Here is a 24403-nt window from a genome sequence, read left to right as displayed (position 1 = left end):
TAGTTGTTTGGATTAAAGCAAAGACAAGTACGCGTACACACGAATGAGCAATAAAATTATATTACATAAAATTGTATAATGATTGGTAATTTCATTACCGAGACTGAAGTTCACTCACTAAAGCTTGCACTAAATTATTAACGCTGATCTCTTGCCCCAACATATTCTGGACTAATTTTTTCGGTTCTCTAGCGCCTCCGTATTGAAGAAAGAGGCGTCTGTATCTCTCTCCTGCTTCTCTAGAGAGTGGATCTTTTATGAATGACTGATTCCAGATAAGGGAAGCAACTGCTCTGCACCAAAGATAGGAGTAGTATCGACCTGCATACCCACCATTTAGGTGTGAAAATCTTTGTTGCCATGATGTGCCTAGTATTGACGATGATATCATGACTTCCATTTTACTCACTACTATGATAATGACATTAAGAGCTACAACCAGTTCACCTAACTAGTGATTACCATGAAAGAATAAATACATACATAATTTTGCACAATCCCCATTCTTGCCTGTAAAAATTTTGGCAATATCACAGATAAATACACTTTACCTTCAACATATGGAGTTGTTCCATACTGTGTTTGTAATTCCTTCAGTATTTCAGTGGTTGTCTTGTGGAGGGGATGACCAGCATGGTAAATATGATCAACCATGGAATAAAATACTTGAGTCTGAACTTCTAGTGATTCAAACAAACATCTTGATTGACAAAGACCATTTAGAGCTTCATCCGGTAGCTGTTTGCCAGAAAGAAAATGTCTACCAAATTTGGAAAGAACAGCAGGATCTCGAGCATAGTGTTCCATAAGAATAGATGGTACTTCAACAATATCAGTTGCAGCTCTTGTTCCTGTTACATGTTGATATTGTGTTCGTCCCAACATGGAATGCATAGCATGACCCATTTCGTGGAAGAGATTTTCCAGCATGCCATGATTAAGTAAAACAATATTTTGTTGCTGTGACATTCGAAAGTTACAAACAATGGCAACAACAGGAAGTTGATAAGAACCATCAAGAAGATGGCACCCACCTGCAAAAAGAATTAACTATTCAATCAATCAACGTATATTTTCACACAACAATAAGTTATTGACAAACCTCGAATGGTAAAATGACAATCTTGTTGGACTTTGTCCTTTCGATACATGAGATCACAGTAAATATATCCCAGAATTCCCTCATCTTCATGCTTTACTGTGAGTTTAACAACAGATGGATGCCAGACTTCTCCCGACTCAGGTTCTGATGGCTCAAGTTGAATGCCATAAATGCTTTGGAATATTTTATTTAGACCTTCCATACATGTTCCCAGAGAGAAGTACACGCTGAATCTTTCAAGAAAATTTTGTAACACTTGAGATTTGGCTAAACCTGTGTAGTATTGTGTATCCCAAGTCATAACAGGAAAGCTATCAGAACTTTTGCTTTCTTTAATATTCATTAACATATCAATATCTTTTTGAACAATGCCACCAATGTTTTCAGTTATAGCAGTCAAAAATGAGTGAACATTTTCAGGTTCTCTTGCCATGGTTCCACGTAATGCACGAGTCAAAAAAGATGGAAAACCAACAAGACTTGCAAGATCATGTCTGTTTTGTAATAATTCATCTAAGATAGCCAATTGTTGAGGATTGGAATACATATAAGCTTTATAAACAATCTCTCTAAGTTTGGCATTTGAGGAATCATAACATAAACCATCAATAAATATATAATCATCATCGTTCTTAAACTCGTGCTCAACATGACTAGGCCAAAATTTTTTTGGAAACAATGATGGAGATGAACAACCAGCTGCAAATTGACTACCAAGACGTAATACATTGTCCTGAAGTTCCACAAACTTATTTCTTTTAATTTCATCTAAATGAATACCACTCTGTTCAAAATCAAATACTAATGATTCCGCAACTCTTCTACTTTCTTCGTCCAGGAATGAGGCATCTTCAGTAGCTAACGAGCTCGTTAAGGCATTGTATAGTGTAACATTAGTATTCAATTTCTCAACAAAGCTATTGATCTCAAGGCTTGCACTACACGCCGTCAAACGAAATTCTTCATCTGGATGAGATAACCGAACGAACTCTGCCAAGTCGGCAACATTACATATTGTGTTAGACAAGTGATCAAAAGTCTCTATTAAATTGACAACTGACATTCTCCCACATTTAATCTCATCTGCAATAAATAAAGCATCATCAATGATCTTCTGTGATTCATTCAGCACCCTCTCAGTCAGAACATGAAAACCAGAGCTTTCGTAAAGTTCGTTTACTCCAAACAGTCCAGTCCGTTTCGGTGAGATGAACGGAGAACTTCGAACGTCAAACGCATTAGTTAATTGTCCCCAAGTTGAAACTGTTTTAGCATTAAAAATGTTCAAAAATTTCTTTCCAATAAAGTTGTTTTTACTTCTTGTGGTCTTAATCAAAGATAACCACATAACTTTGACTTAAACAAGAATAAACATTCGTTTAGTCTTCCGCCATTACTGCAGTCTCTGTTAATAGAGAGTGTTGATTGGAGACTGAGACTGATAATGCCATACATTGATAATTCCTACAACATGATCACTGACACAAGAATGATGACCATGACTGCGAAACATGTGTAGTAAAAATATGTGTTCAAAAAGCAGGAATTCAGACGTCTGACATGTGGAACGCCTAGAACTTTAAGGTAGCCATCTACACTTTAAAAAAAACCATCAATTAACCCACCGTCGAAGGTACCAGAGATCGATAAATGACAGTTTTCTTTTTGCTATGACACTCGTATCCCATGGCACCGAAAAATCAACAAAAGTCTGCATTCTATGTTCCCCATTCAACATTGTCACTCAGAACTGGATGATTAGGTTCTGTTATCAGTGTTGACTCGACACTCTAATGAATTTTGTCTCACCGAATCTCAATCTCCACCATTTCATATATGGGTAGTCTCATAACTTTGGGAATCTCCTTTACCAAAAATTAGCACACTTCATTTCATATTTCCAAAACAATCCCTAAATGCTCTATTGACAGACTCCATCTCCTTATTTTACAAGAGACATTCTCTTTCTCGATCGTAGCACAAAAACAAGTGACACAAAGATAAAAGATTTAGCCTTTTCCCCATATAATCTTTAGTTTCCACTGTATTTGCTAATAATACAACGTTCTATTGTATGTAGAATAATTTTAATTGTTTCTATTGTACTGTAATATTATCGCCAAACGTAGTATGATATCTAAACTGCACTTTCATATTAAAGCTACTTGAGCGATGATTAAAAAAAATACAAAAGCGCAAGGATAAGTTCTTCAAAAACTATCAACCTCGAGGTCTCAACCCATTTCGTTGCGTCACTAAATAGTAATTGCAAATAAATGAAATGGCGGCCGATGACACACATTGTCAAGTGAAGTTTAAGCCAAGATGTAGAAGTTGTAAGCCAAAATTGAAATTAGATACTCGAACTATCAAAGTGTCCATTTGCAAGAGGTTTTTATCGGTTTTTGGTCAAATTTCTTTGGACGAAAAACTGTTGCAGCACGATATAAGAAGAAGATCAAAAAGCGCGCGTCTTATTAGAAATTTGCTATCATGTAGCCTGTCAGATGTGAAGACACCTGAATTTTTTCGCGACGATTTGAAGAAACTTTCCATGGAAGAATTGAAGGCATTACGCGACTCCTTTATGAAGAAATTAAATGAAAAACGAAAAGAGCATATAGAAGTCTTGCATTTAAAGGCAAAAGAATCTGAAAAAATGGTGAAAGTTATGAATGAGATACGCAAAATTGAAGAAACGACAAGAGCAGTTTTAAAGCCCTGCTTTAACGTATTGCCCCATTCAGACGATATGGCTCGTGTTTTATTACTGAATTAAGTATATGATTTGTAAGGCATATGTGATGACTATAAATAGCTATTACCAGTGATGCTGTGCAAAACGACAATTGTAAATACAAGCCAGACATCAATGTTGCTTTGTGTTTTACAGTATGAGATATATTAGCTTGCCAATCCAAATCAAATTACACCAGACACCAATTGCCATGGTAGAACGTTTCAATGCGTTATATTTGTCTAAGATTGTAAAACACACCCAAATACAAATGTACTATTGTACATTGTTGAGGCACCGTTAAGATAACGCGTTTATAATTTAACGCACATGTCTTAAAAACACGGGGTAGTTAATTTGCACAATTTGCGTTCTATCTAAAAATGTCACAAAATTTGAACGAGTTTTGAGCCAAGTGAAACGATAATTTATGATCTTGGGTTTTAAACATATTAAAAAAATAGTTTTACTGTCATTTTCTGCATGGAAGTTCCAATTAAATATATAACGTCCTACAACAATCGTTCGACATGAGCGCTATGTCATTGTGTAAATGAAATCGAGCGTTGCGGAAGAAAGCGCTTCAGTTATCTCTGCGATTTGATGTAGGAATTTGACGCAGTGTCGTTAATAAGGGCCACAGTAGCCAATGATTGATTGAATGAATTGGAACGATGAAAGCTTATTATTTATTGTAACTTAATCAATGCGTCTATATATTGTTTACATTGCACTGCTTTCCTGAGAGACCATTCTTTCCTCTCGATCCAAGCGTTTGGGCAATCTTGCGTTTATGAAAACGAAGGCATCCCGCTCGGAATAAATTTCTGATACTTTCGGATAAAAGAAATTGCAATTGTAAGGTAAGTCATGTAAACTGACTTTAAAGATGACGCAAGGAATCTAGATAAGGTGTGTAAGCGTGACCATCGTAGGAAAGGGTAGTTTAGCAGATTTTAATAGTTTATTTCACCATTAAATTACCGTTCCGTGTGAAGGGCAGACCATATCGGCAAAAATTAGCCTTGAATATAGCCAGAATATTAAACCATTAACTGTTGTTTTGACATGGTTGTCATCAAGATTGCCCAATCAAAAATTTTTTAGTTGCTTCAGCTAGTCAAAATACTGAAGCCCCTGCGGTTTTAAAAGCTAGTAATTTAGTTTCTTCGTAATGTCACTTTGTTATTGAATACGTTCTGCTAACGCGAATATTATGTACATGTGTTGTTTCCCAGGATGAAGACATTCTTTCATACAGTGCTAATTGTACTTGGCGTCTTCAATGTCATGGTAGGTGCCTTACAGATATGCATTTTTGCTCCCTTTTATGTACACAATTAAAAGATTGTGTGTTTGTGAGGCGCAGCTATTGGTTACATCAACACGTTTCGCAATATAGCACGAAAACTCACGCCCATAAGCAAATGTGCACATTCACCAAAGAAACAGACCACGGAAGGAGAAACAAAATTATAATATATTTGCATAATTAGCGTCGAACATACAATACATAAGTTATATAATATTTTACACGACTTTATGGCTAATTTAAGTAAATACAAGTTTAATGACTATTATCAAAATGATTTTTGGTTAGTCCTAAATTTTGATGTGAGCGCCATATTAAATAGCTGTATGTTGTGCAACAATTTTTTCCATCAAAAATATAATCTGACAAAGAGGCAGGTACAAACTGTTAATGAAAGAAGGATTAAGTCAAGTGTATAGCAGTCATAAGACTGTTAAAATTTCGACACCGAAATACTAAATAACGTTGAAGGTTTATAAAAAGCGGTATCAAAGTTTCATCGATGAAAAGTTGGTCTGATCTCTGATGTGCTTATCACGAATGACCTTATATACATTAAGTGATTATTTGCCAAGATGTTTCATGTTCACTTGCTGTTTATGACACAATAAAACAAATTTGCATAAGTGAGAACGAAATGATTACATCTCAATAAAGCACAGCTTATTATAAGACACAAAACATGCCGTTCCATGGCGCCAAACCACACTTGAATCATCAAAAATGCGAGACAAACCGAGGACTGTTTGATTGAATACTTTATCTAATGAAAGATAAAGTTTATGAAATCGTGTTTTGTTTTTCTTCACAACATAAGGAAGTAAATGAACTCAGCCATGTAACTGAATACATACAATTTTAAATGATGCCTCAACAATGGCTAATGTGTCAACAATACTTCTAAAAAATTAACAATATATTGCTCTAAAAAAGGCAGGAAAAATTGAGCAATTTAAGATGTCATCAAATGTGAGAAATATAATCACTCTAGGCTGTAAACAGCTGGAATAATCACAAACTTTAGCTTGGTCATGAATAAATACAAATGTAAAAAGGGAATAGTTTAGAAATTCAACGTATTGCTTCATTTATAAAAAAATCTGCCCCCAAGTCTCGGCGACAAATTCAATTTACTACAAATCAATGTGTTTGACGCGCAAATTATGTAAACGATCTAAAAAATGCGACATGATGACCATCGTAATGGTTTTCAACGTCGACTTTCAAAATTTCCACAAAGATATTTTAATGGACTTAAATTCAACTTCGTCTTTTTAACACTCACGATGAGAACAACAAGATCGCGAGAGAATATCTGTAATGGTCGTCATTAATTTCAATAATCTAAGCATAAACAAACAAACAGGAGTAGTTGATACTTTAATCACGTTAATAACGTTCTTTGGAATTCAATAACGTTGCACTTAGAAACACCAAAGAAAATTACAAGTAAAATTTTTCTACCTGGCGCGTAATTGAAAATTCGAAATATCACGCAATGAAGCCAATGATATTTCAGGGGAAATCTTTGCTCAAGTGTAGCACTAACCCTATGACTTTTGTTCACTAGTTCTTTAAAAACATGAAGATCATATCAATGATGTAGTTTTCGCGCTCTAACTACCAGAGATCTCGTGGCTTTGAAAGAAAGAAAGAGTGTATAATTAAAGCTTTGTACCATTTGATACTTGGAATGTTCTCAGAAGGAGACGAAAAGAGGATTATAACCTGCGGTGATAGCTAAGGGCCTACCCCACGTTTAAAATAACAAAAAGTTGATTTGACGACTATAACATGAGATGGGAGGACCGGCAAACAGTCTTCACAGAATTTAAAAAATGTCGAAACAATTTTATACTTTTTAAATTAAATTTCACTGTGGGCAGGCTACATGTCTGCGTTGAAATGACATAATTTCCGGCACGGTAGTGAAAATATAATGATGATGTTATTACAACAATCCAGAGTAAGAGTATTATAAAAACGATTTTTCTTGACACGTAATCCGGTATTACAACAGATCAAATCTTTATGATTGCTAAAAAATACGTGAAGTTCCGCATGAAGACAAGAATAAATTTTACGATGATTTGTTTCACAGTAAACCTGGAGATCTTTCACGGATTCAACGTTGGTAAACTGCAAAGACAGTTACGCACACTTTACAAACAAAATCCGGGCAGATAAAATCAAACTCTCGACACAATGGCGTAGCCAGCTCGTAGTTTGGTCGTACCATGTAAATAATTTGGTGTTCACTAACTGTAAAAAGCAATACATTTCGATAGAAATAAATCAATGACAGCATGACCAAACATGCGGGCTGGCTACCCTACTGGTAGTAGTAGCAGATATGCGGGCTGGCTACCCTACTGATAGTAGTAGCAGATATATGGTTTGCAGATAAAAATAACATAATGTTTTCAAGAAAAAACAAGTTCCGGTCATTTTCTCAGTCAATATTGACACCCACATTGTGCGTCAAATGTCAAATAAACTTTTGATGACTTTGTACGCTTTGTTCATTAAAATAAACACTTGTTTAAATAATGACAGGAAATTTGTTGATTTTGACAGTTTATCATATGTTTTTCTTAATCAAAGTAAGACAATGCTTGACTAAAAGGCCTGGACCGAGTGATTATTTTTTTTTGAAAATTCAAGTTTAACTGAAACGCGCAGAGCGTTCAAACGCGAATGAAGTATAAAAAGTAATTTTTATTATCATGTAATTACTAATGGAGCTAATAGTCATTGTTTGATTGTGTTCATTTTTAGGGAGACTGGAGCAAAGATAACGAATGGTCGCCATGCTCACGGTCATGTGGAGGTGGAATAACCCGTCAACAACGTATTTGTTTGAAAGGGTAAGTCACGTGATAATTACACATAGCCAATGAAGTGTCTTAAAGACAAGACGAAAAATCTACTATTTAGAAAGTGCGAAGGAGAAGCGACACTTTTTAAAACGTGTAACATTCAGGTAATAACCTCTAACAAGGATTCAACTAACAAATATACAGGAATCACAAAAATACTGTTGGCAATTTCTAGGATTGTCCTGATAAAAATGCTGACTTTCGGGCTGAGCAATGCGCTTCGTATAACTCCATAACGTTCAGAAACGAAACCTACGAATGGGTTCCGTACTCTGGTATTGGATTCATTTTCCTTTCCTAAGAATATGTAATGACTATTTGCAACTGATCAGATATTTTTATCTTATGATTATTATTAGGTCCACTGGACAATCCCTGTTCTCTGAGTTGCATGCCGAAAAATGCTTTCTTCTATAAATCCTTTAAAGAGAAAGTTGTTGATGGTACTCGTTGCTCTACATACTCCCATGACATGTGTGTAGAAGGTGAATGCAAGGTAAATAATAATTTATTCGTGAACGAACAATTGAAGTAAATACAACTATAAGGATACCTCCTGCCGAAATTTGAAGCCAGCAATTCAATCCACAGTCTTCTTTTTTTCACAGAAAGCCGGTTGTGACTTAATCCTTGGATCAGAATTGAAAGAAGACAAATGTCGAGTGTGTAATGGTAAAGGGCAGAACTGTCGAACAGTCAAGAATGAATACATAAAACAGTTGAAAGGAATAGGAGGTAAGACGTTTCTTTATTTGGAAAATACATGAACATAGATTATTAAAATAGAATGCATCGTTGCATCTCTTGTAGGTTATCACGATATTCTCGAGTTACCCAAGGGAGCCACAAATATTCTTATCACAGAAAAAGAAATTTCTTTGAAAAATTTCCTTGGTATGATAGTGATAAACAGTTTATCTTTATTAAAAATCCATTGTCTTAATACAAAGTTTCATTATTTAAACGCAGCCTTTTTTACAATGTTTACATGTGTAAGTGAAAACATCCTGAGTAAAGAGGTCATTTGTTGTCTTTAAAGCAATGAGAACGAACGATTCCTACATTTTTAACGGTAACCGTCGAATCAAAGGTTCTTCTTACAAATACAAAGCTGCGGGAAGTTTGGTGGATTACAGAAAAAAAGGCAGAAAAGAAAGCATTTTTGTTCTTGGACCAACATCTGAATCTCTCTACCTTGCGGTATTAGACACACTCCATTTAAAATACAATTTATTCTACAACTTTTTGAATCGAGATTGATCATTTTCTTGGCGTTTGCAGGTGCTACAATTGACCAAAGATGTTGCCATCACTTACGAATACTCCGTTCATAAATCTCAGACAAAAATAGACAGCATGATAACATATTCTTGGAAAGTTGGCAAATACGGACCTTGCGATAAAAGCTGCAATGGAGGTATTCAAAATTTGCTTTTACTCTCCAATAAAGTCTTTCCAACGACGCGATACGAATATGTTTCTCTTTTTCCTTACGTTTAGGAACAAAAAAACGCGACGTCCAATGCCTACAGGATCGTGATAAGTCACCGGTCGATGACGTGAAATGTGAGCCTGCGATAAAACCAGATAGCAAAACAGTCTGTAATACACAGCATTGTCCACCACGGTAGGAGTAAGCTGGGTCTCTGTAATCTCTCATATTCTTTCATAAAGATCTAAAAAACTTTATTTAACTTTTAAGATGGTTTATTGGCTCGTGGTCGCCGTGTAGCAGAAGTTGTGAAGAAGGAACACAAGTTAGACGAGTTCACTGCGAAATGGACACAAAAAGTGGAATAAAGATGGTAAATGAGAACCTCTGCTCAGGTACCAAGGTCATAACGCAGAGGAAATGTGTCGAGCTACCTGAATGCCCAAATTGGAAATTGGGAAATTGGTCAAAGGTATGAAATGAATATATTCTGATATTTCGCCTTACAAATGACGCGTTTGCTGGATATTGATGATGGGATTTAAATCCTTTTATATCAACGGTTATCTAATCGTTTAATGTTCAATCCATCAGTGTTCCAAGACTTGTGGTGGAGGAATTCGTTCACGTTCCGTGTATTGTATGGAGATCAACGATAACCTTATAAGTGACGACAGATGTCCGGAGCATAGCAGACCACGTGATCAGGAAAGATGCAACGAAATACCGTGTGAAGTACGTTGGGTCACCGGAGATTGGGGAAAAGTAAGTTAAAAATGATTGATTGAGGTGATGTAAGTTCACACTACGGAAAATTAGGAAAAGGAGCGTTCATAAGATAGGTGATTAAGTGAGTTTATACTATGGTGATTGAAAATAGAAGATTGGGAAGAGATGATAATCAAACCTTGTAATGTGCTGTAATCAAATTTAATACACAAATTATTTTACTAGTGTGAGCCGTCGTGTGAGAAAGGTATAAGAACAAGACCAGTGTACTGTGCCAGTGTATCACAGCCAGGTCGCAGGTATCCTGATTATATTTGCAATCCAAATGATAAACCCGATGATATGAAACAATGTAACAGCTCAGTGACGTGTCCTCCCATGTGGTATGCCTCTATGTGGAGTAAGGTAATTTTAAAGGACAAAGGACTTTTTAATTGTAGACTTGTTTCGGCAAACCTATGCCACCCTCACGACATTATGAGCGAGTTAATAAGTTACAAATGACTAAATATATAAACGCTGTATATATTCATTGGTAAATAATTAAATCACTCAAAAAGTGCCGGGAACGACATAAATTTGTCGAAACTCGTCTATGATGTAAAGCAATGTAGTTTATTTAAAATGTTTGTCTCTCAGCTCTACCAGAGAACAATTGTTATAAGTGTTATATATGTGTGTTTAGTGTACAGCAAAATGTGGCAAAGGGATTCAAATGCGGAATGTCTTTTGTGGCGTCAAAAAATCGACCAACACTTTAAATATCCTTCCCAATGGTAACTGCACCCTTCTCCCATTACTGAAGAAAACACAATACTGCATAATAAGACCATGCTACACACAGTGGATCGCGTTGTCTTGGCAACAGGTAGACTGATACCGCTGTACACCTGCTTTTTTAAAGCTCCAACACGTGATTGCTGCAAAACAGAAAGCTATTTACCCTACAAGAACACAAGTGCTTTCTTTACTTCAATTTTTTTTAAATTACAGTGTTCATCAACATGTGGGTCAGGTAAAAGACTTCGTGAAGTGAAATGTTACGCTGACAACGAAGAAGACAAGACGAGAAAGTCTTGCGATCCGAAGTTGAAACCTCCCACTGAAGATATCTGTAACTTGATAGATTGCCCAAATGGTACGTTTTATAGAGTGAGTCCTGACTTATGAAGCACTACACAGTTCACGTGGACTTTAGCAAGTTTTATGTTTTTCAGAGCCGAGGGAAACGAGACAAAAATCAACAGTAACACGGCCAATTTTAACCGTTACAACACCAAGAGCAACGAGAGGAACAACAACACAAGTAACTACACAGGCACCCCTGCTTACAACAAGACCAAATGTTGTTACGATCGTATCAAGAAAAGAAGATCTCTCAGACATCAAAAATACACTGGCAACAACTAAGGCAACAAAAATCAAGGCAATAACTGAAGTAACGACTAAAGCAACACGAGCAACAACACAAACGACAGTAACACAAACAAGCAAGCCAACTACGAAGAGGTTATCTACATTTCTTTTTCCACAAATCAACGACGAGAACAATGTCGCTGGAATGTCTAAGCTTGCTAAAATAGTTATTGGACCAGAGAGCTCGGGTAAGATTGACCATAAATTATTTAATGTAATATAGCGGACTGTGAAATGGTACATCGGTTTTATCGCAGGCTCGCATTTTATGTCTGTAGGCGATGAGTTCTTGAGCAAACAATTAATTTCTCCGAAAAATATTTCCAGAAACCGTAGCGGGAAGGGACATCACCATGCCGTGCGTCGCTACAGGCAACCCAAAACCGGAAATCTTTTGGCTTAAAGGTAATCTTGATGTCTCGGTGTTCGGGCAAAGGTTTAAAGTATTTCCTAATGGAACTTTAAAGATCAGTCAAGTACAAGAAGTAGACGAAGACCTTTATACATGTGTAGCAAACAACATTATCTCGAGAAGATCTCAAGCAGCCTATCTCAGCGTTTCAAGTAAGTATACTATCATGTCAACTAACCATCCTCAACATACCCAACTGCATACCCAACTGCACTTTAATATCATGCGGTGATTTCAATGTTTTAATATATTTTGCGTGGTTTGACAACTTGTATGATTTTTCTCAGTCCAATTCATCTTCAACATACCCTAGTGCACTTCAATGTACTAATGTGTCTTGTTATTGATTTACGTCAGCTCCTCCTCAAGTTACAATATCAAAGGGATACACTGTGAAACAAGGGGGAAAAGCAACAATTAATTGCACAGCAAGAGGTAGACCACGACCTACGCTACAATGGTACAAAAATGGTGTACCCCTGCCTTTACAGATATCCTCAAAAATACGTGTAACGTCAACTAAAATATACATTAGGAAAACCACAATAGAGGATCATGGCAACTATTATTGCAAAGCAACGAATAAGAATGGAGAGCGAGTAGCTCACATGATGCTTGACGTCATGCCAGGTATGACTAAAAAGAACGTGTTTGTCACATGAACAACGCAGAATTGCACTAAGCTTTCACTTGACAAACAAAGTTTTAAATAATATCAATATAGCAGTTGAAGTCACGCTATCCTGAAATCCTGCTCTTTGTAGATGAGAAAACTCGAATGCATGATCTTCTTAATGGAAACTGCGAAGACAGTACACTGGAGTCGTGCGCAATGATTGGTAAAATTGATGGCTACTGTGATAGACCATATTATCAAAAACTTTGCTGTTTAACTTGTCGCGCAAGAAATAAACTACAGCGTTTGAAAGGAATGTAGAAAGCTTGAGCAAAGCTTAAATATGTTAAGCAAAACTCTGTGATATATACATTACAGAATATTACTAAGATTTAAAATTGGTATGTGACGGAAAGCTTTGCAATTGTTTGTGAAAAACGAGAAAGTTATGTGATAGTATAGTATCATGTGTAAAGAAGGAAAGCATCTCCCGTTAAGACTAAAACGTCCAGTTATACAGGTCTATGTAATGGTTGTGTAACGCGAGTGGAGATTTTTTAGTCAAGTTTGTTTTTGTAATGAAATTAATTTTCTCGAAGTAATAAATGAACCATTTAGTAAACAATCGGGAAAAAATTATCGATGATTTGAATTAGGACGTATGTTAAAGAAATAATAATGCCGCTTGCTTTGTGATGAAAAAAATAGATATTCTTTGTTGAAGACAGACTAAAGTGTATAGATGTATTTTGATTTTGTCACTAAAAATGTTCCTTGTATGACTTGCATGATGGTTAACAGTACTTTGAAGAAAAAATGAATTTCGATGTTTTCTTTATGATTATTTTATTTCATATTGTAAAAATGTTTCAACGATTTCAAAGGAAAAGAAACACGAGAAGTCAGCAAGAGGGAAGAACAACAATAAGAAGAACAATATTTTAAAATTTTAATGTGCTCAACTATCAGGCGAAATAACTCACGTTTTATTTACTTTGATGTTTTGAAGAGAGTTATCCGATAATTATTATCAAAATCACAATTATCCGATAGCCGATAATTTTGATTACAATTTTAAATTTTCGTGTGTTTCCCCGTAAAAAACCGCGTGTTAGGGTGTAAGAACACGTGTGTCTGGGTGTAAAAACACGCGTGTAAGGGTGTACGAACATGCGTGTCCGAGTTTTAAAAATTCGGTAAACATTTCTATTGCAGGTACCGTTCAATGTATTTTAGTTTGATGCAGTAGCGAAGCCAGCTCGTTTTTTACTCCAACAGTGCAAATATTTTTGTGTTCAATCATTGGAAAAACAATGAATGGAATTAATTTTCTAAAGAAATGAAAAATAATTTTGCTGAAAAATTTGCATCGTATGAGTAAAAGATCAGACTGACTTCGCCACTGTTTTCATGTACCACTGTCTTCATCTACAGAAGTTACATTACATGTACAGACAGTATCGACTTGTCATTTGTTGGTCAGAAGATAGCAAACCTTCAGTTTTGAAACTGTTTGGCAAAACTGCTTTGGTGAAAACAAAAAGAAGGAAGTTTGGAAGGATACAAGCCACCAAAAATATTGCGGTGATTTTCATGTTATTTCCCCCACGTCTTTCAAATCGCATTTGTCAAACCCGAGAGCCATGACTGGACAAAATCCTTTAAATACACATATAACATCAAATTAATCAATTAAAACTTGATCCCAAGATTTTTATAAATAAGTACAAAGAGTTCCTACGTGTCCCTACCGTGTCATCCTGTGAGAACTCATAGATCTTTTAGCTGACCGTGGTCTAGATGGAGGTTTGGGAACAACCGACTGGTCACCGGTCTTATTGAATTTTTGCGCAGCTAGCCTTTCAATCAATAACTGCATATGTTTGTTGTATTCTTCTCTAGGCGATCCTATTCTATCCATCTTTGCACTTGAAGTTCTCTCTGATTTATCATCACCACCGCACGGGATCCTTATAGTCTTTGAATGACTACCTTGATCAATTTCAAAGATCTGCCTATCCACAGGTATCCCTTGAGTCAGGGTTGGATATTTCCTGTAGGATATATCATTAATGATCTCTCTAAAATGTGTTGGCATGGATGAAATTTGAAGTTCTTTTTCAAGTACATCGTTGTACGTTTTGTCAACGTTAAGAGTTCCGTCACCGATACAACTACCGGCAGTGTATCTCGAAACATTGCCATATGTACTCGTATGTCCTGGAGTTTCTTGGTTAGTTATAAAGTTTGCATTGTCCCGTGAGGAAAGATAAGAAATCGGCGTTCTTTCGCTTTCCTCAATCACACCATCACATCTCACGTTATCCCCACTATCAGCGGAATGATCTGTATTTTCTACTGGTTGCTGCATCCACTTGTTCGTTTCAATTTTCAAAGGACGTTTAGCGTGATACTGTCGCTCTGCCTGACGTCTTGCGAGTTGTTTCAAAGCTTCAGAAACTGGCTGCTTAATGGCAAGATGTTCTAATAACGATAAGTATTAGCAGTCACGATTTGAAATAAAGATAATGTAGAATAAAGATCTTTTTACCAAAAGCCATTGTTTCAGAACTTTTCGCTGATCCAGGGCGATTTAGTAAAGCACTCGATATTTGCTCTAAAAACGATGAAACGGCTGAGTCTGAAAACACACTATTCAAAATATGAACGTTAGTCAACATACTGCGATCAGACAGGACAGCGGATGTAGGCCTTCTCTTGCTTTTGTTGACGTTTAACGACTTCCCGTAAGCGGCAATGGCACCAGCAAGACGGCGATTGTGTTCGGACAAAACACGGGTGTTGAATAACTTCTTCTTCTCTGTTTCTTCGCAATTTGATTTTGATAAATCATGAGCACTATGACTAAAAATTACACAAAAAATGCTCAAAATTTGGGATGGTTTTGACTGTGTTGCACAAATATTATTTATACCAAATACAATTATCAATAATTTCTTAAGGTATCATATTATTATCTAGTGCTATAACAGGTCAGTGTTGTTTGACATTCATATAAATACATATTTTTATTATTATATCCACCTTCTCAAACGTTTGCCTTCTAGAAACCGCGGTACAGGAGGTTTGTTTGCTTTACACTGAGAAACAGTGGTCTGACTTGGAGGATTTCCAAGAAAAATACTGGTGTTCTTGTTTTCTTTGGTATATAAAGTCAAAACCTCCTCGAGCTCATTCTCACTAACAAATAAACCACAATAAAATTTATTCAGTTCAAAAATGGTATTCTTCTTCCGAAATCAAACGCCATTTACCTGGCATGTTTAAGAAATAAGTTAAAATCTTCGCTGGAAAGGGAACTTGATTCGTTTACTTCACTAGTCTCCTTCATTTGAGCTGTTTCCTGAACTCAGAATTTTCTTTTCATTAGTATTTTTTTAGAGATTTTTTATTAAACTTATCTAAATTATTTGTCGTCACATTAAACTCTAATGAAATAGTTCAACAGTCACAATTTTCAATTGATTTTCAAACATTTTTTCATGTAATTGAATTGCTTCAAGTCACTGTAATCCTAAACACTTGGTAATTTTCACTGCATTAAGGCTTAAAAGTTAAACATGTTAACGTCGTGAATATCTTTACCAAGATCAAACTATTTAGCCTTATCATTCACTAATGAGACAAATTATATAAATTTGTATAAGTGACTACAATTTTCAATTCAAAAATAAATAAATAAAACCTGTCGTTTCTACGTTTTGGAAAGTTGAACAATTCTCATTGTACCTTATCATAAATGTGAACAAAATCACCCAACTGTTGCGCCAGGATTCTCCGCCTTAAATTGCATAGAAAATATTTTGGTATAACGGTGTTTACGCTACACTACTTTATAGTTTTAAAATACTCTATAATAGGAATCAGGATACTGCAAAGATTCAAAAAAACTATTACTTTAAAATTTATGTCAACCTTCAACAAGTTTTATATATTTTTGATTGGTATGTATCATTCACGTTTTGACTCTTCTCATATACTGTTTCGTATATCATGAGCAAACCGTGTATTAGCTTTAAGACAAACAAGGATTATCTGCTTTTCTTGTCTATAGATTTTATAGTTTTTACAATGACAACATTTAATAAGTTAGGCCATTTGTATAGTCTAAATTGAGCCCCGCTTTTAACCCTTATGATATGAAAGTTTGAATCAATTTCTGTAGAAAACTGATCTAAATAAATTTATTCACCTTTTAGCTTATAAACTGCACATTTGCAATGTACTTCATTATGCTCACTAACGACTTCAAAGATCAAACATACTTACATGATTATAAAAACTATACTTACTCTTGACTTACATGAAATAATAATTTTATTGTTTGTTATATATACTTGAAAAAACACACCTGTCAGGCAGTGCAAGCTTGTGACTAGGAACAATAACTTTGAATTCGTGATGAAGATTTTTTGCCGCTCTTTTCAAGAAACGAATGACTAAACTCTGGAAAAAACGTCAATCATGTAAGACAGCAAACGTCGTATCTTCGGTACTTCATGAGATAATAATGATTCTCACAGACACATAGCTAGGTATCTTCAGGAGTAAAAATGGATCAACTGATTCTCACAGACACGTAGCTAGGTATCTTCAGGAGTAAAAATGGATCAACTGATTCTCACAGACACGTAGCTAGGTAACTTCAGGAGTAAAAATGGATCAACTGATTTTCACAGACACGTAGCTAGGTATCTTCAGGAGTAAAAATGGATCAACTGATTCTCATAGACACGTAGCTAGGTATCTTCAGGAGTAAAAATGGATCAACCAACTAACCATTTGTTCGTTGCTTTTCTTTTCATCTTCATCACCATTCTTTTCTTTAATAAAGCTACATTCAACATAATAATTCAAATTATTATTTCAAAAGATCGACAGTCCTATGGTTATGTAGACTGTAGTGTCGACATACGTTACTTCTTTAACAAGTCTGTCTTTCACGCGTCTCAGATAAGTCGCAAATGTCTTTCGTGCTTCTAATTTGCTGAAAACAAAACAAAATCCTCAAATATTGATATTACAGACAACCTTGTCTTTACAAAAACCAAGATAAGATCGCCAGCCATTCTTATGATGTCATCAACATTGATAACTTGATACTTCATGAAGGCAGGTGCTTTGTTAACGCTGTCTGTAGAAAAACTAACCTGAGATTACAAGCCATTTTGATGACGTTATTGACATTGATAACTGGATGGTTCATGAGATCAGAGTTATTAATCATGGTCTCATGAGTTAGCACAGTTTCAACATGGCGATTTTTCATCTCATTTTGAGTTGATGTTGCTGGTTGTCTTGTCTGGATGATCGCTGAAGTTGAGAAATGATAAAAATTGGCTTTATGGAAAAATAATATGAAAATAAACACCCCCATCAACAATATCCCTGTCAACAACAGTCCTCATCGAAAACATCCCCATCAACAATATCAATATCGCCATCAATAACATCCCATCAACAACATATCCACCAAAAATATCCCCATCAACAATATCCTCACCAAAAATATCCCCATCAATAACATCCCATCAACTATATCCCCATCAACAACATATCCACCAAAAATATCCCCATCAACTACATCCCCATCAACAATATCCTCACCAAAAATATCCCCATCAACTACATCCCCATCAAAAACATCCCAAACTTTAGCATACATATATCACACCACACTCTATGAACGACATCCCTATTAACTACATTCATATCAATGTTTAGGCATTGTTCAACCCAATCATTTAAAAAAACATTACATTCATCATTGATCTTTTCTCTCACAACAGCTTTAGGAGATGACATCTCCTGGAAATGTGAAAGTAAACCATGAACTGGGGAACCATTTAGGTGTCACGATAATTTGTAAGAATCAAAACATAAAAATCATTGCAACAACGATGAAAATTTAAGAAAAACCACAGAAACACAGACCAGTGAAGGCAATTGTCTAAGGTAACATTTCATTCTTTCGTCAAAAGTTTGCGAGAAAGTAAACACCATTGAAGGTTTGTCGTCGTCATTAAAAGTTATCATTGGTGCAGATCTATAAATATTGAGATGACATCACGAATATTTATAGAAAAAACAATAAAACTGATGTTGAATTCTTGATCGTGATAAATTTCATAATATTACTTGTGGAGAAACAGTCTTGCAAAAAGCATGCGGTTATTCGTCGTTCGAAACTCCAGAAAAGCACTGCAAAAACAAACATGGCGTTCGTATTATGATACATTATTTACCACCACCCCCTGATTTAAAGAAGGTAACCAATTCTACAGGGGCGAGGGGCACACATACCCGTATCTCTCACGTGATGTCGGTGTAGGAAATATTCTCACAAAATGTCCACGTCTTGAAAACTCATCTTTAGTATCTCGAAGCACACGAATTTCCTCGGTAGTGAGCCCACGTTCACTATCAACTGTGGTCAGTTTCTTCTCGTTAGTTGAAAGGGTTCGTGCTAACCCAGCAGAACGACATCTCTGTCTCTAAATAGATTTGTGAAAACTAACAATGACGTAATGAAATCATGATGATGACGTAATAAGACATACGAACTTGTAATGGATAATTTTGTTGACTTGTAGTTTTTCTCAACAATGGATCATGAACAATAAAGCCTAAATAAACATAGCTTTCATTGAACATTATTATCCATACATCAACACAACCTTACTCAATTACCCCAATAGTCTACTTCAAAATTGTTAAAGCATTATCATCGTTAATCGATACCTGTCAAATTAAACATATCTGTCAATAGGTTCGATTTTATTTTCAAATCCATAGGAGAATCGCTGTAAAATATGGAATAATAGAAATATATAAAAATCCAATAGGAGTTGAGCTGAAAGAAATCCACGAGATGAGTTGAGCTGAAAGAAATCCACAAGATGAGTTGAGCTGAAAGAAATCCATAAGATGAGTTGAACTGAAAGAAATCCACAAGATGAGTCGAGCTGAAAGAAATCCACAAGATGAGTTGAGCTGAAAGAAATCCACAAGATGAGTTGAGCTGAAAGAAATCCACAAGATGAGTTGAGCTGAAAGAAATCCACAAGATGAGTTGAGCTGAAAGAAATCCACAAGATGAGTTGAACTAAAAGAAATCCACAAGATGAGTTGAACTGAAAGAAATCCACAAGATGAGTTGAGCTGAAAGAAATCCACAAGATGAGTTGAGCTGAAAGAAATCCACAAGATGAGTTGAACTGAAAGAAATCCACAAGATGAGTTGAACTGAAAGAAATCCACAAGATGAAATGAGCTGAAAGAAATCCACAAGATGAAATGAGCTGAATGAAATCCACAAGATGAGTTGAGCTGAAAGAAATCCACAAGATGAGTTGAGCTGAAAGAAATCCACAAGATGAGTTGAGCTGAAAGAAATCCACAAGATGAAATGAGCTGAATGAAATCCACAAGATGTACAGTTTTATCACGTTTTTCTTACCAAGCCATGGATGGCGATAAATTTACTTCCATTAACCATGGTTTTAGATTATCGTCAATCAAAACATCAAATCCATAAATCTCTAAAAAATCCGCAGTATTTTAACAAATATGCACAAACAGTGTCAAGTTTAAATGAAACCAAAAATGTCGACCATTCCATTGCATTCAAATATCCAAATGATCACTACAATGTTCCGTTAAACAAAACTAAAATTGTTGACTATTCAATTGCGCAAAAATTCTCAAACAATTCTTTCTTAACTAAGTAGTAATTAAGTAGAAATGAAATAAAATATAGGATGAAAATTTTTTAAAGACATTCAACCAGACATTTCCTCTACATACCAAAACAATTTCCACAATGTGGTACAAACATTTTACAAGCAGTTGCGATGGCAAGTTCACCACAAATGATTGTCTTGATGATTAAATCTTCAATCTTTGCAACAAGACCTTTAACATAAGTACGTAATAGCTATATGTGAAGAGAAGGTTAATTATCCAAGATTAATTTTACATATTCTTACTTGACGTATCGATGCCTTTTGCTTTGAGAAATCTTAACAAGGCGCCAAAACTCCATTTATTACCGTAATCTTCAACATGAGGGTCGTTACAACTACAGAAATCAGAATGGTAATGATATGTGTAAAACGTGACGTAACTACATACGAAAGAGACAGTAAAATAGCAATATGTGTAAAACATGGCATAACTACGTGTGAAAGACGACTGAATAATGTGGTAAAACATGACGTAACAACACGTGACAACAGACAACAGTTATAAACAAGTATAACATACCTTACGTAATCATCATTCTTCTTATTCACGCTATAATTTGTCAAATGAATGCAGGAGTTTTTAATATTACGGTGACTTTGATCATATTTTACGGTCGCAAATCTAAAAAAAGAAAAATCTTCTTATTCCCAGTTGTTGTTCATCAACGAAAAGATAAAGGGCATCAATCAAAGCTTTGAAAAACAGGTACTTTTGACTACATAGTATGTGCAGTATGAGCATCAATCCATATGCATCGCTTTAGTACCTGGTCAATCCTTCTTCGTACAGATAGATACGTAAAGGATCAAAAGATGTTACTCCAACGTAGAGACGCAAATCAAATTTGAAACCATCAACTAGCAATGGATTCAAAATGTATTTTGATACCAATAATGTATCATCCAAGGGAATTTGACTTGGCTATAAAAAAACAAACGATTTTATTAGCACTATGACTGCATTAGTACTATGACTGCATTAGCACTATAACTGCATTAGCACTATGACTGCATTAGCACTATGACTGCACTAGCATAATGATTGCACTAGCGCTATGACTGCATTAGCACTATAACTGCATTAGCATAATGACTGCACTAGCGCTATGACTGCATTAGCACTATGACTGCACTAGCACTAAAACTGTACTAGCACTATGACTGTACTAGCACTAAAACTGTACTAGCACTATGACTTTACTAGCACTAAAACTGCACTAGCACTAAAACTGCACTAGCACTATAACTGCATTAGCACTATGACTGCCCTAGCATAATGACTGCACTAGCACTATGACTGTACTAGCACTAAAACTGCACTAGCACTATGACTACTAGCACTAAAACTGCACTAGCACTAAACTGCACTAGCACTATAACTGCATTAGCACTATGACTGCCCTAGCACTATGACTGCACTAGCACTATGACTGCACTAGCACTAAACTGCACTAGCACTATGACTGCACTAGCACTATGACCACTAGCACTAAACTGCACTAGCACTATGACTGCCAGCACTAAAACCGCACTAGCACTAAACTGCACTAGCACTATGACTGCACTAGCACTATGACTGCACTAACACTATGGTACTAGCACTATGACTGTACTGGCACTAAAACCGCACCACTAGCACTATGACCTGTACTAGCACTATGACGCACTAGCACTGCACTAGCACTATGACTGCACTAGCACTAAAACTGTACCAGCACTATGACCGTACTAGCACTAAAACTGTACCAGCACTGACTAGCACTGATGACCAGCACTATGACTGCACTAGCACTAAAACTGCACTAGCACTATGACTGCACTAGCACTAAAACTGCACTAGCACTATGACTGCACTAGCACTAAAACCGCACTAGCACTATGACCGTACTAGCACCTAGCACCAAAACCGCACCAGCACTATGACTGCACTTGCACTATGACCGTACTAGCACCAACCGCACTAGCACTATGACTGTACTAGCACTATGACTGCACTAGCACTAAAACTGCACTAGCACTATGACTGCACTAGCACTATGACTAGCACTAAAACTGCATTAGCACTATAACTGCACTAGCACTATAACTGCACTAGCACTATGACTGTACTAGCACTAAAACTGCACTAGCACTAAAACTGCATTAGCACTATGACTGCACTAGCGCTATGACTGCACTAGCACTATAACTGCACTAGCACTATGACTGCACTAGCACTATGACTGTACTAGCACTAAAACTGCACTAGCACTAAAACTGCATTAGCACTATGACTGCACTAGCACTATGACAAGTTAACATCAGGTATCCCAAGTTAACATCAGATGTCACAAGACAACAGCAAGTATCACAAAGATGTCATAAAATGTCTGCAAGCACCTTGTCATACCAATTAGGAAAATAATTACATGGTTTATGAGAAATATTCCACGACCTCGGGATGAAGCCACTGGTTTAACAATCCATAATCCTCTCTGTTTGGAGAATGATGCTGAAAGATTTAACAGGATGGTATAAAAATAATATCTTTAAAGTAAGGAAAAACGGCCAAGATTATGAGAAATAACCAACCACAAAATTGATTGTATTCCATAGGACTAACAAATGCTTCAGGAATAAAATCAAAATTCTTATAACCCTATATAAAAAAATCCAATACAATTAAAGTGGTGACAGAGTGGCATAATCATATTTAATTTTCATTTGGATACCTTGCTACTTTGCATTTTTTGAATGTTCTGGTAAAGTTTATCCTTTCTGGTAAGCTCATATGAACGAGGAAAATGATTAACTTTCTGAAACTGTTGTAGGGCTTGTAACGAGTGAAGCTTAAGATGTGAGCCTGTCCACATAAGATTGAAATCTGAACTGCTTTCATGAACCTAAATGAACAAACACTTTCTATTAATTTTGCTTTTCTAAAATGAAATAAATATCAGCATGGAGAGAAGAAATATGTACCTCTTTAAAACAATGTTCATGAAGGATATTTCTAACAATTTTGCATTCCGTTTTCACAAACTTATAAGTCAAATGAAATTTAGCTAGAAACACAATGATCTTGAATTTAAAATAAAATTAAATATTGTAATTCATCTGTTTTACGAGGGCTAGAAAATATCCAACAGTGTTGCTACCAGGAAGTACTCTACTCAGGCCTGCCATCAAGGCAACCTTAACTACAGTTAATACACCAACCTGCAAATGTCTTCTGATCTAAGGGAAGACCCCAGAAAATGTTTTCAATCATAAAGTTCACCAATGATTTCCGTTTTCTTGATTCACCACGTTGAATAATAAAGCGACTGAAACAATTCACCCGTTGATTAATAATTTGATGTATGGTTTATAGAAAATAACATTTTTGATTTTACTATTTAATTCATAATGTCAATGTGAATACCTTGTCTGATCATCTTTCCTGTTCTCCCTCTTCCATTTCTGTTTCCTATCAAAATCATTAACTCCAACAAAAGATCCATTCGACTCTCGCTCTGATTCAGCCATGTGAATCGCCACAGTACCACAACAACACAAACAATGAAATATTAATTATTTTGCAAAATGTCGTTTGGATTTGCGTAGGACGCCATAGTATTTTAAGTAAAAAGCCTAGTATATTATCAAAATTTTTCTTTTCATAAAAATATGATGTTTTCGTGGTGAAAGAAAAGTCATAAGAGCCTTCAACACTGTTGATAGATGTTTCAAGACGTTAAAACTTTTACTCTGTACTTTCACAGTTTCACTTTAGTTTTCAAATCCATCCCGCCATGTTTGTTTTTGAACGACAGCCACGTTTCCATCTTTCATAGCGACTTGCTGAACAAGTTAGACATACGCTCGCATACTCTTGAACAAAAGCGTAACCAGAACGTTATTGAGGGGGTGCATATTCATATATTCAGTTGTGCCCTACTAATTTCTTTTGAAATTCAAATTACTTTCAAAAGAAATAAGTAGGGCACAACGGAATATATGAATATGCACCCCCCAAACTAA

At 35.8% G+C, this 24403-nt stretch overlaps 3 protein-coding genes across 3 annotated transcripts; 1 reads left to right on the top strand and 2 right to left on the bottom strand.

Moving 5' to 3' along the window:
• Nucleotides 1-44: 44 nt before the first annotated feature.
• On the bottom strand, nt 45-2503 carry LOC124442352 (mitochondrial intermediate peptidase-like). The gene is made up of 3 exons (XM_046992852.1): nt 1103-2503; nt 552-1034; nt 45-369 (listed from the first exon to the last, which is right to left on the bottom strand). The coding sequence occupies exons 1-3, from the start codon at nt 2448-2450 to the stop codon at nt 95-97; spliced, it is 2106 nt and encodes a 701-aa protein (XP_046848808.1). The 5' UTR covers nt 2451-2503; the 3' UTR covers nt 45-94.
• A 2036-nt stretch (nt 2504-4539) lies between these two features.
• On the top strand, nt 4540-13364 carry LOC124443111 (papilin-like). Its single transcript, XM_046993641.1, has 20 exons — nt 4540-4702; nt 5078-5132; nt 7930-8018; nt 8089-8134; nt 8206-8305; nt 8390-8526; nt 8639-8765; nt 8841-8924; nt 9070-9230; nt 9312-9447; nt 9531-9657; nt 9733-9934; nt 10057-10227; nt 10417-10596; nt 10877-11059; nt 11185-11329; nt 11409-11795; nt 11935-12171; nt 12377-12649; nt 12784-13364. Exons 2-20 carry the CDS (start codon nt 5079-5081, stop codon nt 12954-12956), a joined length of 3012 nt encoding a protein of 1003 aa, XP_046849597.1. The 5' UTR covers nt 4540-4702; nt 5078; the 3' UTR covers nt 12957-13364.
• Nucleotides 13365-13464: 100 nt separating this feature from the next.
• Nucleotides 13465-24331, bottom strand: LOC124443109 (tubulin polyglutamylase TTLL5-like). The gene is made up of 28 exons (XM_046993640.1): nt 23805-24331; nt 23600-23706; nt 23363-23445; nt 23113-23283; nt 22973-23039; nt 22810-22892; nt 21169-21323; nt 20922-21023; nt 20645-20736; nt 20463-20570; nt 20116-20197; nt 19398-19459; nt 19221-19282; nt 18960-19150; nt 18795-18857; nt 18591-18702; nt 18416-18464; nt 17807-17969; nt 17572-17643; nt 17436-17490; nt 17008-17102; nt 16386-16437; nt 15911-15999; nt 15681-15836; nt 15319-15500; nt 15187-15252; nt 14387-15119; nt 13465-14294 (listed from the first exon to the last, which is right to left on the bottom strand). The coding sequence occupies exons 1-28, from the start codon at nt 23906-23908 to the stop codon at nt 14264-14266; spliced, it is 3387 nt and encodes a 1128-aa protein (XP_046849596.1). The 5' UTR covers nt 23909-24331; the 3' UTR covers nt 13465-14263.
• Between the last annotated feature and the right edge of the window lie 72 nt (nt 24332-24403).

The sequence above is a fragment of the Xenia sp. Carnegie-2017 genome, unplaced genomic scaffold (genome assembly GCF_021976095.1).
Source record: "Xenia sp. Carnegie-2017 unplaced genomic scaffold, XeniaSp_v1 HiC_scaffold_20, whole genome shotgun sequence".
NCBI classification, from domain to species: domain Eukaryota; kingdom Metazoa; phylum Cnidaria; class Anthozoa; order Malacalcyonacea; family Xeniidae; genus Xenia; species Xenia sp. Carnegie-2017.
This window is presented reverse-complemented; position numbering and strand designations above follow the sequence as displayed.

Coding starts and splice junctions, on each gene's coding strand:
- LOC124443111 (XM_046993641.1), top strand. CDS start 5,079: ATGAAGACATTCTTTCATACAGTGCTAATTGTACTTGGCGTCTTCAAT. Junction 8,766..8,840: donor ACAGTTGAAAGGAATAGGAG/GTAAGACGTTTC, acceptor CATCTCTTGTAG/GTTATCACGATATTCTCGAG. Junction 12,172..12,376: donor AGCCTATCTCAGCGTTTCAA/GTAAGTATACTA, acceptor GATTTACGTCAG/CTCCTCCTCAAGTTACAATA.
- LOC124442352 (XM_046992852.1), bottom strand. CDS start 2,450: ATGTGGTTATCTTTGATTAAGACCACAAGAAGTAAAAACAACTTTATT. Junction 1,035..1,102: donor TTGTCATTTTACCATTCGAG/GTTTGTCAATAA, acceptor TTCTTTTTGCAG/GTGGGTGCCATCTTCTTGAT. Junction 370..551: donor AACAACTCCATATGTTGAAG/GTAAAGTGTATT, acceptor CGTCAATACTAG/GCACATCATGGCAACAAAGA.
- LOC124443109 (XM_046993640.1), bottom strand. CDS start 23,908: ATGGCTGAATCAGAGCGAGAGTCGAATGGATCTTTTGTTGGAGTTAAT. Junction 20,737..20,921: donor AAGAATGATGATTACGTAAG/GTATGTTATACT, acceptor TGATTTCTGTAG/TTGTAACGACCCTCATGTTG. Junction 17,491..17,571: donor AGACTTGTTAAAGAAGTAAC/GTATGTCGACAC, acceptor TGTTGAATGTAG/CTTTATTAAAGAAAAGAATG.